Consider the following 17,483-nt stretch of genomic DNA (forward strand, 5'->3'; position numbering starts at 1 on the left):
CAGCAGAAGTTGGCCAGTCTTGGGCCATGGGTGGTGAGACCCTGTCTTAGACAGATACAAACAAAAAAAGCACACTCAAATCTGGTACTTACATTAAATCCTTGAAAAGGATTTGCAAAATATTGATCTTATTTCTATGTTGTACACTTGCTTCTTGCTTTACACTTTTTTTGTCAATTATAATAGAGCTAAAAACAAAAGCAGTGATCCCACCAAGCTGAGAAATGAAGTTCCCAGCTTTGCCACTGGGTAGAACCATGTTTATGGAATGCTCAGGGGCTTTTGTGCAAAACTGGGCACAATCCATGGAAATCACTATGGTCTTATAGTAACCATTTACATTTTGTTGTTTTACATAGTCATGCACTAAGTAAATTCAATGGTTCTAGAATACTTTCTTTTTATTTGCTTATTTACTTATTTATGACAGTTTGTGATAAAACTTCCTACTCCAATGTTGGGGGAAAGTTGGTTTGTCATCAACACAGACACATAGCACGAATGTTAGCTTGTTCCATTCAGGTGTGCAGTAAACACATATATCTACATTATGATTCATAACAGTAGCAAAATCACAGTTCTGAAGTAGCAATGAAGATAATTTTGTGGTTCTGGAGTCACCACATGTGGAACTGTATTAAAGTGTTGTAGCATTAGGAAGGTTGAGGACCACTGACCTAGGGGGGTAGTGTCAAGTGGTAATTTCTTGTCATCAAGAACTTTCCTTCCACTTAATAAAAAAAAAAGCCATTTCTCTCCATTTGGATACAGATAGTTCACCTGTAAGTAAATGATTGTGCCTGCCTATTTGAAAGTGAGGTCTCTGGCTTGGCAAGTTCTTTAGCAGTCTTATCTGTGCTGTGTACCAGTTGCATGCTCATCCAAGAATAAAATAGCTCTTTTTTTTCTTTAGTGAACTAATGAAGTTTAATTAGGATTATTTACAAAAGCATGGGTGAGCGGCTAATTATGGAACATGGACAGCTTATTTGTGGCTATATCACTGAAGGAACTGTCCCTCCTTCCCCAGTAAATATTAATGCCTATGGACCCTCATGGAGGGGTGGGGTTGTCAGAGCAGCCCCCAACAATCATATGAATCCCCGGGGAGTGATAGGTCTTCTGAGTCTTCCCACCACTGCATGATGGAACACTGGCAGACATCTGCTCCTTGTAAAGATGAATTTCAGCTTTCTCCATGGCCAGGCTTTGTGCGACAGGTTACTACATTGCTGTAGCTTTGTCTTGCTGTCCTTAATCCGTCATCTAGACACATTTCTGATATTCTGTCACCACGTGGAGAATATCTGGCATTTCCTAATTCAGGCTTTCTGTGTTTATAGTTACAAGCACTGCAAATATCATGTGATGGCTTCTAGGTGCCTGCATCGTTTTGTTTCATGGTAGAAAGTGTAGAAATGCTGTCTTTTTTCCCTTCAGTCACGTGGTTTCTTCCAAGACATAGGGTATGTCTTACACAAACTTCCATGTGGTAATATTTTGGTTCCTATTGTTCTCTCTCTCTCTGTGTGTGTGTGTGTGTGTGTGTGTGTGTGTGTGTGTGTGTGTGTTTGTGTGTGTGTGTGATTCTCTGTCTGTCTGTCTGTCTCATGTGCATTAGTGTCTTGCCATGGATGTGTGCTGGGTACCCTGGAACTGGAATTACAGTTGTGAGCTGCCATGTTGGTGCTGGGAATTGAACTCAGAACCTCTGGAATATCAGCCGGTGCTCTTAACCTCTGAGCCATCTATCCAGCCCTCTTCAGTCATTTCTTACAGATGTGAAAGTGGAGGATTAATTTTCCTCAGTTGCCCTTTCTGTCAGAGTGCATGATTAAGCCTTTTGTGCTTTTCCCGTCTGTTCTAAACCTGGCTTGGCTGATTTGAATGTGTGCACATCCTTGATTCTTTCCACCTGGTCTAGAAAGGACTCTCTCTGAGCAAGGCTGCAATGAAGATGTTTCTCGGGCTCTTCTGTCACTTGTCTATATACTTGTACTATTTTATCCACTCCAGTGTAAACAAATGGAAGACTGCAGAGACACTCAGAATCCTGTGGTTGTTCTCATCTTCTTTCCCACTCTGAATATGCAGGGCTTTCTCAGGCCCCGGCTCTGTTCTTCCTTCCTGAAGCTCTTATTTTCACTGCCATCAAGCCTTCCGTTCTTTCACTGATGTCACTAGTTACCTGGTTCATGTTTCTGGCTCCATTGCTTCTTCCTTTGGGTCAGATGGTAAACTGGGGAGACAAAACAAAACAAAACAACACTCTGGAAGTTGACTGATATTTGGGGACTGTTTTAAGCTCCATTTTAAATAAAAAGTCTAGGTAAGCAGTGGTGGTGCACTCCTTTAATCTCAGCACCCGAGAGGCAGAAGCAGGTGTATCTCTGAGTTTGAGGCCAGCCTGGTCTACAGAGTGAGTTCCAGAACGGCCAGGGCTACACAGAGAAACCCTGTCTCAAAAAAAAAAAAAAAACCAAATAAATAAGTAAACAAATAAATATCTTGTTTACTGTGTAAGCGTGCTTGCTTGCATGAGTTTGTGAGCACATTTGTCAGATGCTCATTGGACACCAGAAGTTGGTCTTTTTTGAGTCCCTTGGCAGTGGAGTTTCAGGTGGCTGTAACCGGGTGCTGGCAACTAAACCAGGGTCCTTCCACAGGCATAGTCAGCACTCTGAACTGCTGAGCCGGCTCTCCATCCCCTCTATCTTCAGTAGGCCAGGGATCATCAGCTAGCTGTTCAACATACAGGGGTGTGGGTGACTCCAAATCAGTATCACTGCAAAGCCCCACCCCCTCTTATAAGCAGCATCACAGAATCCCTGCAAGAGATTTTTTAAAACCATTTTATTTATGTGGCTTCCTGGGACCTGTTACATCTCAGGCTGGCCTCAGATTCATGATCCTCCTGCCTTCATATGCCTAGTTGTAGGATTAGAGGGACTTTACATTGCTGAGACTTTTTTCCAATTATAATTTCCCTAATAAATCCTATCACTAGGTTTATTCAACACAAATTCTGAAAATTATGTTGGAAATTAACTATTGCTAGCTTTATCAGAGAGAAGATGCTGAGAGTCAGGGAAGACTTAAGACTGGAGCCAGCAGTCCTAACTTCCACCTTTCATGAAAAGGAGAAAATGGAAAATGACCATGCCTCTTGCCTCAACTAATCTCATTTGCTCTTTCGAGCTGAGTGAAATAGTTTTCTCTGCTGCTCCTTGTCCAACAGCACCTCACTCTTTCCCCAAGTGGTCATCTTGCAGCAATACCTCGTTTTCTTCCTGGCAGCTGTCTAGCAGTGAGGACATATCTTTTTCTATGTCGTCTATCTCCAGACCACAGTCCGGCAATCCTGCTGCTTTAACAAATTCAGAAAAGGTCAGGGAGGCAGACTGGACCCCACTGTGACCCTTCTGCTCTAAGAACAAGCCTATATTGTCCCTGTAGGGAAGGCTGATGCTGCGGCTGAACAGCGGCTCTTCGATTCCTAGAAGTTCTCGAGTATGGCGAGATATTGTCTGAAATGAAAGGGTAGTATTTTTAGTGAGACTTACTTGAAAATACAAGGAAATCAAACCTTTATTCAGTGTCTCCATGTCTCTCGAATGCTAATTACTTAAATTATTTCAGCATCAGACTGGAGTGACAAAAGTTGGGCTTACTAAACTGGCCCAATATAACTCCTCTTCCCCCCACTCCACCTGCATCCCCTTAGCGTCTACACAGGGTGTCTGTGTAGACCTGGTTGTCCTGGAACTCAATTTGGAGACCAGGCTGGCCTCGAACTCACAGAGATCCACCAGCCTCTGCCTCCCGAGTGCTGGAATTAAAGCTATGTACCACCACACCCAGCTAAAACTAAGTTCTTAAGTGCTGAATCCTCTGAGTGCTGGGGCTGCATGTGTGAGCCACACCCAGCTTTCCATTTATGCAGTGTTTTGGAAAAGACAAAATTAACAGGGACAAATAGATGATTGCCAAGAGTCAGAATATAAGGATGGCTGACAGTGACGGGAACCCAGAAGTTTGAATTCAAGGGAACTGTTTTATATGATTCTCTAAGTGTTTAACATCCACAGACTTGCACACAACAAAGAATGACTTTACTGTATGACACTTTGAAAAGTAGAGTGTAACGATAAATCTTTCCGCCAAGCCGAAGCCCGGCAACCACATGGGCGCCCCAAGAAACATACAGAGATTTATATTAATTACAAAGCTGCTGGTCAATGACTAGGATTTCTTATATGCTAAGTCAGTCTTTTTTTTTGGTTTTTCGAGACAGGGTTTTTCTGTGGCTTTGGAGACTGTCCTGAACTAGCTCTTGTAGACCAGGCTAGTATCGAACTCAAAGAGATGCGCCTGCCTCTGTCTCCCAAGTGCTGGGATTAAAGGCGTGCGCCACCTCCGCCCGGCTAACTCAGTATTAATTATCAACCATAACTACTAATCTTTATATTTTATAAGACTTATCTTATAGAGGACTCTGGCAGAATTCTCCTGTCTTCCTGGGATCACATGGCGGCTCCACAGAGAGGGGAAGAGAGCCACTTCCTGCCTGTCCCTGCTTATATTCTGAGTCTGCCTGCTATGTCACTTCCTGACTGTATCACAAGACTTTACTACATTTCCCAGAATCCTCCTTGACTCCTAGTCCCGCCTAACTTGCTGCCTCATTGGCCAAACAGTGCTTTATTCAACAACCAAAAGATAAACATACACAGAAGGATGTCCCCATCGTAGAGCGTTGGGTGAATAGGATGGAATATAGGTGAGGATAATTATAAACTTAAGGTATAATTAATTACTCTGAAGTGGGTAGGAAGGAAGAGGCTAATGTAAGTTACTTTAATTTTGTATTAGATACTGTTAAGTCTTTTTTAAAGATTTTATATATATGTGTGTGTGTGTGTGTGTGTGTGTGTGTGTGTGTGTGTGCGCGCGCACGCTCTATCTGCATGTACAGCTTTATAAGAAGAGGGCATCAGATCATTGTGAGCCACCATGTACTGGGAACTGAACTCAGGACTGAAGGTGTGGGTGTAATGATTTCACTAGACCAGAGATAAGTGAGAAATGGGTGTTTATTGGGGAACACATACACAGATAAATGCAAAGAGCCGCAGGAGTGTTTCTCTGGCCTTCCTAATGGATCGGCTAACCCAAGAGAAAGGACTGTGCAAAAAGAAGCCTTGCCTCAAGCTTCCTTCTTTCTGCTTCTGGCCACCCGAAGCCATGCCCAAAGGGGTGTGGCCACCATTACAGGTTCACCGGCAAGAACCCTACATAGGACCTCTGGAAGAGTAGCCTGTGCTCTTAACCCACTGAGCCATCTCTCCAGCCCAATACTGTTAAATCTTAAAGACAAACCAAGTGAACACAAACATTGTGCTTTATACGGTAAAATTGTCTCTTAAAGTAACACATTCTTGAACTGGCTTTTTGGAGCCTATTCCCTATTGAGGGTTATCTTTCTCAGCTTTCATTCAAGGGGGAGGGACTTGGTTCTGTCTCAACTTGATATGCCAGACTTTGTTGACTCCCCATGGGAGGCTTTAATCTTTCTGAGGAGTGGAGGGGTGTGTTGGGTTGGGGGAAGGAGGAGAGAGTGGGAGAAGGGGAGGAGGAACTGTGGTTGGTATGTAAAATGAAAAAAAACTTTTAAATAAAAAAAACTTTAAAAAAAGTTACACGTGTATATATATGGAAAGAGCCAAGTTTCTCACTATCATAGAAAGTTATAAATAAGCAACAGGGCTTGGAATCTCAAATATAGGTAGATATCAAAATAGACATTTGTGTAATGGGTCTGAGACTCCTTGGGAGATGACACTTCAGTAGTAACATGCATAACCAGGTGCCCACACTAAATATTCTCTGATAAAAATAACCAGGGCTTTGTGGAGACGTGGTTAATTCTAGAGCTGCAAGAAGGAAAATGCAAAATGAGCTCGAAGCTTCCTGTAGTAGTCCAGAAAGAGGAGACACTTAATGAGGAGGTGAGATCATGTCGAAGACGAGACTCAATCTAAACATGTACCCAGTTATCAAAGATGGGAATTTTTGAGCAACAAAGCAAACAACAATAGTACTGGGTTCTAATCCAAACAATAACTGACCATGAGTCCAAACTGATGTAGATGATGAAATGGATTTTTTAATCGAGGGAAAAGGAACTGTTAAAGACTTTTCCATGGAAGAATTCCAGCCAACTACAGAAATCAGTGGACAAAGTCCCAAGGAGGAGCAGGACATTTACACAGCTTCATATCATAATATCTTGCCGGGTGGTGGTGGTGCATGCCTTTATTCCTAGTACTGGATAGGCAGAGGCAGGTGGATCTCTGTGATTTCAAGGCCAGCCTGGTCTACAAAGTGAGTTCCAGGACAGCCAGGGCTGTTTGTTACACAGAGAAACCCTTTCTCCAAAAACAGACAGAAACCAACCAACAAACAGACAAACACCATATATTTGCCAACATATTTGTCATTGTTGTAGTTTTACTATGAGCTCATACATTTTCAATATTCTTCTGTCCAGGAGGTGGAGCTGAATTCTCTTCCCGGTGAATGCAAGCTAGACTTAGTACTTCATTTCTAAAAGCAGAATATACAAGGAAATAGTGACTCTACATGGAGAAAGCCTGGCTGACACCACCTTCAAGTGGTGTTTTCATGTTTCCAGTAATAAATCCTTGACACCATGTCCTCAAATCAGATAAGAACTCGTGGCCTCTGTAATAGCCCTTCCCTACCCACAACTTTAGTCTCATAGGAGTGAGATTAGAGTAACTAAAATAGAAGGGAATTTACAAAATACCTGATCACTAACCTTCAAAAGCTTCAAGGTTATGAAAAATAGATCAGAAAAATATCCCATACTGGATGAGACCAGCTATAGTACATCACAATGGCCAAGATCTTAAAAGAGAGACGTCAGTGTAAACAACTTCAGAATTTCAGTAAGATCGGTTATTTAATTTAATTTAAACACACCCTATAATTGCATAAGATGTTGGCATTAGAAGCTGGTATAAGCATTTGTGTGGGGCTGGAGAGATGAGTCAGCAGTTACAGAATCAGAGCTGAATTCCCAGTAGCCACACCAGAGGCTCATGACGGCCTGTAACTTTAGCTTCAGTGGAATCCGAAGCCTCTGGCCCCTAAGGGTGCACACACTCATGTGCACACATAGGATTATAAATAAAACAGAATCTTTTCAAGAACGAGTAGAAGAAAGGGTAGGAGAGATGAGTCTCCCAGCACCTATGTTGGGTGGCTCACAGCACCTGCAATTCCAGCTCCAGGAGATCTGATGCTTTCTTCTGACATTCACAGGCAAACACACACACACACACACACACACACACACACACACACACACGTCAAAAATCACTGGTATGTTTCTGTGAATCTGTACTGCTTACATAGTTTGCAGTAAGGCAGATATATCAAACTGCTGAGACAGCATGAAGTTTATAAGGGAGGCTGTGTTTTGATTGATTGATTGTAATGACACAGGGTCTCACCATAAGAGTCAGTTTACTTTAAACTCTATGTATCCCAGGATAGCCTTGAACTCATCAACATCCTGCCTTACTTAGACTCTCTAGTGTTGGAATTTCAGGCATAAACCACCATGCTTGATTATAGCCATTCACAATTCCTGGTTCAAGGTTATACTTTAGAATCATAAATAATTTGTTCTAAATAAGCAATTCACTTATATTATTCCCCAAATCATTGTCACCTAGTTCTTATATTTTGAGATCCTTTTTTCTTATTGTTCATTCAGGACTGGAGATTGAACCCAGGGCTTCACAGACATCCTACTACTGTGTACCTCCCTTTTAGTTTTGTTTTGAGACAGGGTCTCACTAAATCACCCAGGCTGGCTTTGAACATGTGATCCTCCTTCCTTAGCCTTCTGAATAGCTGAGCAGCACCATCACATCTTTCTTGGGGAATCATTTTCCAAGAGAGAGGACAGAGGCAAGTGCACTGTTCTTTTGCCTAACCTATCCTGAGAATAAACAAGACGGATGTAAGTGCTGCTCTGGGGGAAACTGTGGATGGAGGAGTTGCTGTAATCACAGCAGTGAATTACAAGTGTTTCATGTTGGGGCTGGAAGCATAGCTTAGCAGTAGGGTGATTGCTTGGCATGCTCAAGTCCTTGAATCCAGAGTCCCAGCACTGCAAAACCAAATCAAGCAAGCAAGAAACACACAGGTCTGTCTATTAGTGAGGAAGTTGGCTAGAGTTGACCATTTATGCCATCTGTGGTAGATAATGCTTATAATCCTAGCACTTGTGAAAGTAGGCAGAGGGATTACCATGAGCCTGTGAGTCTCAGGCCAGCCCAGACAGTGTCTCAGAAAAGAACAACCCTTCAAAAATTCAAAAAAAATTAATGTGTGGTCTCTAGGAAGTTAATGTGTGTCTGAGGTTAGCTCTTTGGCTATTCCTACAAGTCAAATAAACCTTATGCAACTACTGAATGACTTGAGCTTCATGTTACTCTAGTGACCTCAAGGAGAAGTCACATTTTCCTGATGAGTTACACAAGTATGCCAAAGTTTGCTTATTAAAACTTCTTGAGGGGCTGGAGAGATGGTTCAGTGGTTAAGAGCACAGGCTGTTCTTTCAATTTCCACCACCCACACGACAGCTTACAACTGTCTGTAACTCCAGTTGCAGGGGACCCTACATGCTCATACAGATATACATGTATGTAAAACGCCAACACATCTAAAAATAAATTTAAAAAATTTCTTGAGATATAAAGATTGCCAGTAGGCTTGTCATCGACATTGGTGTATTTCATTAGATTTTTAAGACCTCTTGTTTCTTGTACAGCAGAAAAACCAACCATGATCAGGATTTTGACTACAGCCCATGGATATTATTCCTTTGGAATTAGAAAGAATTAGAATTAGAATTAGTGAGCAACGTGACTTTGGTGGACTCCTAAAAATGTTTTCTTATGATGAAGAGCTGAAAGTCTTCATACTTAGATGTTGCAGGGTTTTGATTGCAGGACTCAGGAGCTAGATGCTGAGGTGAAAGCCTGCTAGCTCAGTGGGCAGCTCTGACCTTCCTCCTCACCCAATGTCCCGAGAACAGCTTTCTCCTACGCTGTTTCCTACAAAACTCCTCAAACTGAATGTTCCTCTCTTCCACTTCCTGTGGGTTCCTCTATCTGTCTTCTTGACTCCCTCTTACTCTCTATGTTTTTTTTTTCTGTCAACTGGTTGCTTTTTAAATCCTGTTTATATTATGGTTGACATTATTTAATCCTGATTACATTATTCAAGCAGAAAGCTCTTAGATTAAAGGTGTGTGCCAGGGCTGAGCCACACAACAACTAGAAACAGGTTTTTCTAGTAAATAATGCAATCCCAGGGTTCACAGCATGATCAAATATCCTGTAACAGAATTCAGTAGACTTTAAGTTGATGTTGTAATCACAAAGAAGAATGGTATCATTCTTTTAACATAAAAAGAATAGGAGTTTGACCTTGTAGCCCTTGGCAGCCATGTGAAGGCATGGTTGGAAATGCCATATATGGTAAAAGGGTTTGTCTATGTTATGTACCTGGAAGTTTGTGGTAATTAGAATATTCATTTAGAGGACTGGAGAGATGGCTCCAGCACTGGCTGCTCTTCCAGAGGGATTGAGTTCAATTCCCAGCACCCACATGGTGATTCACAACCATCTGTAATAAGATCTGGTGCCCTCTTCTGGTCTGCAGGCATACATGCAGGCAGAACACTGTGTACATAATAAATAAAAAGTCTTTAAAAAGAGAATATTCATTTAGCAAGGCTGAACATGAGTCCCAGAAAGCATTTACATTCTGATCTTAAGCCTATGTGAATGTTCTTTTGCAAGCTGCTCCATCTCTGTGGGACTAGGCTTTCTCTTCTGAGAATTAGGTAGATCCATGTGTTCTAACCTCTGAGTCATCTCTCTAGCCCAGGTAGATCCATGTGTATAGCGTTTACCACATAGTAAGTCCTCAGCAAAGCACACTGATTAGTTGAATGAATGAATGAGTTGAATGTTCAGTTAGGACTCTGTGCTTTAATGGCTTAAAGACTCTCTACTTGTCAGTAGAAAGATTTGAATATTGACAAGTATATATTTCTTTTCTGGATCATATAGTTTACAGAGCAATATGGTTCTAAGACTTGATAAAGAATTATATGGAACATATTCCAGATTCTTTATTTTAATTAATAATTTGGAGGATTGTCTTAGTCATTGTTCTATTCTTGTGAAGAGACACCATGACCACTCTTTTTTTTTTTTCCTTTTCCTGAGACAGTGTTTCTCTGTGTAATTTTGGAGCCTGTCCTGGAACCTTATCTGTAGACCAGACTGACCCTGAACTCACAGAGATCTGCCTGCCTCTGCCTTCCGAGTGCTGGGATTAAAGACATATGCCATCACCGCCTGGTGACCACAGCAACTCTTATAAAACAAAACATTTAGCTGGGTTGTGGTGGTGCACACCTTTAGTCCTAGCACTTGGGAAACAGAGGCAGGCAGATCTTTGAGTTTGAAGCCAACTTGGTCTATAGAGTGAGTTATAGGACAAGCCAGGGCTACACAGAAAAACCCCGTTTCAAAAAGCAAAAGCAAAGCAAAACAAAAAGAAAACATTTAATTAGGGGCTTGCTTACAGTTAAGAGGTTTAGTCTATTATGATCATGGAGGGAAAGGTGGCAGCATGCAGGAAGAGGTGGGTATGGAGAGGTAGCTGAGAGTTCTACATCCAGATCTATAGGCATCAGGCAGAGGGGAGAGAGAGAGAGAGAGAGAGAAAGGAAGGGAGGGAAGGAGAGAGGGAAAGATAGAGATAGAGACAGAGAGAGAGAGAGAGAGAGGGAGATGGAGGAAGAGGGAGAGAGAGAGAGAGAGAGAGAGAGAGAGAGAGAGAGAACAGAGAGAGACTGCACCGAGCTTGGCTTGAGTTTTGAAACCTCAAAGCCCATCCCCAGTGACACACTTCCTCTTACAATGCCACACCTCTTAATCCTTCTCAAATAATGCCACTTTCTAATCTAATGACTAAGCATTCAAATCTATTAGCCTATGGGGGTCACTCTTATTCAAACCATACAATGGCAGAGACTAGGAATCTATCATTTAAAAAATTGAATCTGAGCTGTGTGGTGGTGGCTCACACCTTTAATCCCAACACTTGGAAGGCTGAGGCAGGTGGACCTCTGAAGTTTGAGACAAGAGATCTCTGAAGTTCTAGGACAGGCTGAGCTACAGAGCAAGTTCCAGGACAGCCAGGCCTACATAGAGAAACTTTGTCTTGAAAAACAAAATAAATAAATAAATAAATGTATGAAACCTAAGAAATTATTCTATTCCAAATAGATAGTCTTTGTCTCAAAAGACCCTTTTAAAGAAACCAAATCTAATTCTGAAGACCATATTTAGAAGCTACCACAGGCTTCCTATACCAAAGAGACCCTATTGTGTTTGGGGGAAGTGCTACAACAAAGGTTACAGAGGAGTTATGTACGCTATGCTTTGAAAGCCATAAAACACTACAAAAGGAAGGAATGCTTAAGCCAAGAAGACTGGGCATGGACTAGCAGTGCTCAATAGATGAGGCCTATGTAACTTGTCTGAAAGCCAGGCTGCAAAGTAGGTAAAGTACAGGTGATGTTCCATTAAGTACCAAATGGGTATCGAAGACTAGAGATGTTACTGAGAGCCCTGGAAGAGAGGTTACTATGGCACAGCAAGGTCAAGAACAACTTTCTTCCATGATAAGGAGGAACTAACTGGTTCTAAAGGATGATCAAGTTCATGTTCATAATACAAGGGAATGGGGACTGAGCAAAGACACAGAGGGAGACGGGTATTAGCGGACAGGAGGCTGTGAGTCAGACCTGGCAGTCTGGAGAGGATGAATGCAGCACAGTGGCAGCCTGGAGAGATGGTGTCTGGAGCAAACTTAGGGAGGGCCTGGAATCCTAAACCAAGAGCTGGGGCTATCTTGCACCGAGGGGATCGGAGAGGGTTCCTAAAAAACCCAGAACCCTCGAGTCTAGCAGGCTCCCCGAGAAAGGCTAAAAGTCAGAAGGCAGGAAGCTACTTCAGTGTGCTAGGTACAGGCAGTAAAAGTCTGGGGAGCAGCAATGAAGAAAACCAGACAGTGTCAGTGACAGCGGAGGAAGGGATAGCTCTTACCTTTGTGGTCAGAACAGAGGGAGGAAGCAACCACTGTAAGCCTGGGGGACGAGAGTCTGATGACACCATGGACCATAACAGGGTAAGCAAGGAACACTAATTTACAGCTCACCTTCATGTCTTCAAAATCAGTTATTCCCATCTGAGGCAGGTTGCAGCAGTTTACATAGATGAGTTTTGGACCACTGATGAAGTTTTCTGTAAAACACTCCTGTTGGCACAAGAAGAACAGCACTTAGACATGAACTACTGCAACTGGAAGAAAAGAGAGACAAAACCACATTTTCCCCCTTAAACAATGAAAGTGCTGCATTAAATTTCATGCTGTGGCTTCCATCTGCTTTTGCATGTTGTGACTAATTTTTCTTCCTATGACTTTTTTGGGGGGGAAGGAGGCAGGGCTAAAGAAAGGGATCACTCTTTAGCTCAGGCTGAACTGGAACTCAGTTTACAACCCAGTCTGGCCTCCAACCCATGGTGATCCGCCTGTTTCTTGTCTCCTGAGTGCTAGGATTACAGACTTGAGTCACCATGCTCAGTCTCAAGGGTATTTTTAAGTACAAAAGGTTTCTGATCTTGTGTTTTGTGGCAACCTAATGCCATAGTTGGCATCAATAAATTAAGAAGTGCATTCTATTTTTGATAAAGCCATTTTAGGCTTATAGCTAACATTCATTAATACTCTAAAGTGTTCATGATACATATGACATATTTGGGCAGACAGCTAAGATTAAGATTAACAGTACAAATTTGGGGTAAGGGAGGTCATCTTGACAAAAGTAAAGAAAGGCCTGATTTTGCCTAAATGTATTAAAAATATAGATTTCTATGAAAAGAGGACTTCACACACCTTTTCACCTTTATGCAAGGAATGAAGAGAATGATAATTGTGATGAATAGGAAAATCAAATCTAACTTTTTTCTAAAATACTATATGTATTATACATATATATCAGTTATAGGCTAAATAGGTTTAATATGTGCTAATGAGCTAGGTTCAGTCTTTACCACCCCACACACAATATAGAAAAAGACACACACAATCCAAATTTACTTTCCCCACAGCCTAGGAAGTGTCTGCATTTCTAGTGAAAAAGAGGCAAGAGAGCATGTCAGTAGAGAGGAGAAAATAGGGTTGGAGGATGTGACTTCAAAAAACCATTGTTTTCATATACCTTGTACTGAGGAAAGCCTAGCTCACCAATCCACTCTGCAACCTCCTCTGGGCTCCACTTAAGGTGTTCAAATTGTGGTCTAGCACTTTTTTTGACCTTGGGTTCTTTACATCCCAACCCCTGGGGTAAATCTACAACTTTTTCACTAACTGAATCCAGAGACTCTGAAGAAGGAACCATTGTAATCACTTCACAGACATTTGGTTGAGTCTCTCTGAAGGGTTTGTGAGATTCAAAATCTCCACCTGACTCAACACTCTCTTCGGGAGATCCTACCATAAACTCATTTTTAGTCTTGCTAGTTTCTTTTTCTGGCATCTTTTTGTGGTATCCAGGGGATACCTCCTTATCCATGCCCACAGGAGACTTAAACTTGCTTGTTTCTGGCCTGTGTTCCTTGGGAAGTTCTGTAGGGGTCTCTCTTGGTTTGGGTTCATTTGCTAGCTTTGGCTCCTTGGTTGGTTCTGGTTTGGTCATCTGTGGTGGCATTTGACCTGTTTCTTCATTAGATATTTTTAGTTTCTTCTTTGGCAATTCTGCTTCAGTCTGTCCTTGAAACACTGGACCCTTTTCCTTACTGGACTCCACTAATGTTCCCTTTGATTTAGACTTCTCACTTGATTTTCCCGGCTTTTCTTTTTGACCTGTTGGTTTCCTGTCCTCTGATGGTTCTGGAACTTTCTCCTCAGCTGATTTTTCTTGTGTCTTCCCTTGAACATCCGGTTTTATCTCTTTTGGTAGTCCCAGAGCAGCCTCTTCCAGTGTCTCTGAAATCTTTTCTTCAACAGAGCTTTTTCGTGTTTCCTTTGATGTTGCCTTTTCCGACAGCTCTAGACTTGCTTTTTCAGATGGTTCTTTAAATTCTTCATCAGAAAGATCCAGCATGAGTTTTTTCATTAGCTCTGGAAAGTTATCTTTAATTGACAGTCTTGGTTTTGTGTCTGGTAATTCTGGCTTAGTCTGCTCAGGTTGCTGTATGGACTTCATTCGAACCTCTTCTGGGGGCTCAGTAGCTGCTTCCTCAGTAGATTTTCTTAGCATCTCGCCTGGCAAGTCTGGTGTAGCCACCTCAGTCGGCTCAGTGCTTTTCTCTTCAGCTGACTCTCCTTGTGTCTTCGCTGTAATTTCTGACTCGGTCATCTTTGATGGGGCTAGATCTTCCTCTTCAACCGATTTTCTTGGTTTGTCACTTGGAAAATCTGGTGCGTTTTGTTCTGGACCTGTTTCTGTATCTCCCTCCCTAGGCGACTGCGCTGGAGCCTTCTGCCCAGTCTTTTCTGGTAACTTTGTTATTGTCTCCCTGCTTGTTGCCTCTGGAACCATGGTTTCTGTTGGTAGCTGTGTGTCTGTTTCTAGAAGTGGTTCTGTAAGTACATCTCCTGGTGGTTGTAGGTCTGGCTCATGTTTTTCATCCCCCGGGACCTCCAAATCCTCTCCTCCTGCTCCCCTAGATGACTCTAACTTCAACTCTTGCGTTATCTCTGCTTCAATTTGGCTAGGTAGGTCCATGTTGGTCTCCTTGGGAATTTCTTCGGGTGCCCTGGCTGACTCTGGCAGTACATTTTCTGCACTTCCTGGCTTCCCCTCTTCAAAGACATCTTCCTCTGGCTCTTGGTCAATCTCCGGGGTTACCTCTGCCGCGGTGTCTGATTTAGCATCATGCAATTTAGGAGATTTAGTTCCTTCAGGCTCTAGGCTCTCGCTTTCATCTGGGCCAGAAACATAATCTTCTGGGACTTCAGCCATTAGGCAGTCAGTTGACGGCGCCTAAGGCCTCCTAGCAACCTCAACTTCCGACAGCGTCTCTATGGATACCACGATTTCCGGCGATGTCTTCCTGAATCTTCCTGAGATTTTGTTGAGCCTTGCAAGTGCCGGCCGTAAAAACAGGCGATCAAAAGCACGTAGTAACCTCCCCTTCCCCCCGCCCCGCGCGTCCACGTCGCCAGCTTCCACTGGCCAGAGCTCCGGCAGCTCCCCCCACGCTACCTCGCCGCTCCTTCCGGCTCTGGGCTGCGCTCGGCTCCGCTCGGCTCTCGGCTGCCGCGCTCGCTTCGCCTTCGGCTGTTTCCGGAGCCGCAAGCGGGTAGCTGCGGAGAAGCTCCCCGCGCGGGCTGCAGATGTCGGACCGGCAGGCGGCTGAGGGGCCGGCCTTCTGGAGCCCCGCGGCTCGTCGAGGGTCTGCGGGCGGCGTCGGGGACCGACAGGGAGTGGAGGGGAGCCAGGCGGCCGTCTCAGGTACGCAAAGGCCGGGGTTCTGGAATGGTGGGTGCCGCTCGGCTCGGGGCCGCGTACCTCGGGCGACCCGGATCCCTACTGCCACGGGGACAACGGCTGTGCGCGAGGTCGTTTTCTACTCCGCTTCGAAATGTCTTGGTTCCCGTCCCGCTTCCTTTCTCAGCTCAGACGGGTTGGCAGTCCCGCTCCTGCCACCGCACCTCTTTGGCGTCAACGGGGTCCATGTCCCACCTCGGCTAGCACCGCGCTCACCTCCCGCCCCTTTGGCTGCCCGCGCGACCCCACCTCTGTCCCCCCCAGGCTCGCCTCTGGGCGCGCACCTACTGGCGTCTTCCTGGGCGCCCGCCCGCCTTCCTCTGTAAGAGCCCCCGCGTTGTTGTAGCATTTGCCCGTAGGCCCCCCGCGCCCAGCCGCGGTCCCCTGCATCCTTCCGAGTGGCAGAGATGGAGAGCAGCCAGAATTGGGAGGCTTTGAGGTCTTGATGGAGCATCGCAGTCGGAGCACAGGCAGGAACTAGAGGCAGCAGTAGAAATTTTGGAGATCTCTCATTCTCTGAGACCCACCCTCCTGTTGGGCCAGTGTCTCCCTTTCCCTTTCAGGCCACACAAGTTCCTTCCTGTGAATTTACTTAATTTGTCCAAAGACAAAAGGGACAGTCTACCAAGCTGTCACTTTTCTTTCAGCCTTGTGACCATCAAAGGGGCGTGCAACTAAAAGGATACTCTGGAGGGAGAGCTCTGGTCTCACTAAGTAGCAAGTAACTGGTTTTCGAGATCTGAAAGTATGCATCTTCAAGTACAGTGACCGAGGCACCGCTGTGGATCCTGGATGCTTGGCTGGAGTGTGGATTCTCGCTTTTAGTGACCTTGGACAAGTGGCTTAACTTCTAAACGTGTCTGAGTTTGCTCATTTGTAAGATGTGGGTACTGAAAGTACCCGAGCCTCATAGCACTGGTGGGAGGATTGTATGAACCACTGTGACTAAAGTACTTGATATGAAACCCAAGATGCCCTCTGTACAAAGCAGTTGTCTAGGATGAGACTAAAGTCTGGTTTTGCTCAGCTAAATTACCAGATCTGCCGAAGAGGTATTCCTGTATCTTCCAACGTGGTGGCTTTTCTACATATATCCTAAATATCTCCTGTCGCATGGTACAGCTTCATGCACACGTTGGTGGTTTTTTGTTTGTTTGTTTTGATATTATCATAATGTATTTGATATTTTGGTAATAAAAAATCTAATGGGCTGTAGCTCAGTGGTAGAGTTACTTTTGTGAGGTCTGGGTTAGACCCTAGCATCACCAAAAAAGAAAAGGGAAAGAAATTCCAAGTATACTTTCTGAAAGATTATAAGGTTGAGCAAATGAGCCCTTATAGAGGTGTGAGGTATGTGTCTCAAAGCACCCCGTATATGCCAATGTTTATAAATTACATGCACGTTAATTTTTATTTCCTTATACGTGTGTGTGTGAGTGAGTGTGTGTGTGTGTGTGTGTGTGTGTGTGTGTGTGTGTGTGTGTGTAATGTATTCCTGGAGTATTCTTAACACCTTGTATTTTAAAATGTTTTTTGGGCGGGAGTTCTGCAAATACTCTGAAGGTGAGGGTCTCATTGCAAGGATTTGACTGAATATCCAATTATACCTGGAATAACCAAGGATGCTCCTTGGGTGAGAGTGATGAAGCTCAACCAGGAGCAGTTTGATACCCCAGGAGACATCTGGCAATATCTGGAAATGTTTTTTGGTTATCGGAGCTGGAGGCAACAGTCACTGACAAACTAAAATGACTTACAGTGCACAGGCTAGCCCTTGCCGTGAAGGTCTGCTTCTGATGTCAGAAATGCT

General features: G+C 43.8%; 2 protein-coding genes across 6 annotated transcripts in view; one reads left to right on the forward strand and one right to left on the reverse strand.

The window, feature by feature from the left end:
- Window positions 1-279: 279 nt before the first annotated feature.
- On the reverse strand, window positions 280-15,302 carry Samd15 (sterile alpha motif domain containing 15). Of its 3 annotated transcripts, XM_027418610.2 has the most exons (4): window positions 13,400-15,302; window positions 12,337-12,435; window positions 3,279-3,527; window positions 280-2,239 (listed from the first exon to the last, which is right to left on the reverse strand). In XM_027418610.2, exons 1-4 carry the CDS (start codon window positions 15,143-15,145, stop codon window positions 2,228-2,230), a joined length of 2,106 nt encoding a protein of 701 aa, XP_027274411.1. In that variant the 5' UTR covers window positions 15,146-15,302; the 3' UTR covers window positions 280-2,227. The 3 variants fall into 3 exon arrangements, with proteins under 3 accessions (XP_027274411.1, XP_027274412.1, XP_027274413.1); XM_027418611.2 differs by lacking the exon at window positions 3,279-3,527 and having other exon boundaries at window positions 13,400-15,301; XM_027418612.2 differs by lacking the exons at window positions 280-2,239; window positions 3,279-3,527 and adding an exon at window positions 6,149-6,606 and having other exon boundaries at window positions 13,400-15,301.
- Window positions 15,278-17,483, forward strand: part of Tmed8 (transmembrane p24 trafficking protein family member 8) — a 34,872-nt gene continuing 32,666 nt past the window's right edge. For 2 of the 3 annotated variants that reach the window (XM_035445149.1, XM_035445150.1), the window contains exon 1: window positions 15,621-15,637. Coding sequence is in view for 1 of the 3 variants with exons in the window: in XM_027418613.2 (XP_027274414.1) it covers window positions 15,520-15,637 (118 nt within the window). In the remaining 2 variants the exon portion in view is untranslated. Of the gene's footprint in view, window positions 15,638-17,483 lie in introns of all 3 variants that reach the window. The other variant, XM_027418613.2, reaches the window with a different exon arrangement.

This window comes from Cricetulus griseus, chromosome 5, assembly GCF_003668045.3.
Source record: "Cricetulus griseus strain 17A/GY chromosome 5, alternate assembly CriGri-PICRH-1.0, whole genome shotgun sequence".
Taxonomy (NCBI): domain Eukaryota; kingdom Metazoa; phylum Chordata; class Mammalia; order Rodentia; family Cricetidae; genus Cricetulus; species Cricetulus griseus.

Coding starts and splice junctions, on each gene's coding strand:
- Samd15 (XM_027418610.2), bottom strand. CDS start 15,145: ATGGCTGAAGTCCCAGAAGATTATGTTTCTGGCCCAGATGAAAGCGAG. Junction 12,436..13,399: donor TAGGCTTTCCTCAGTACAAG/GTATATGAAAAC, acceptor TTGTGCCAACAG/GAGTGTTTTACAGAAAACTT. Junction 3,528..12,336: donor CTGATTTTGAAGACATGAAG/GTGAGCTGTAAA, acceptor CTTTCATTTCAG/ACAATATCTCGCCATACTCG.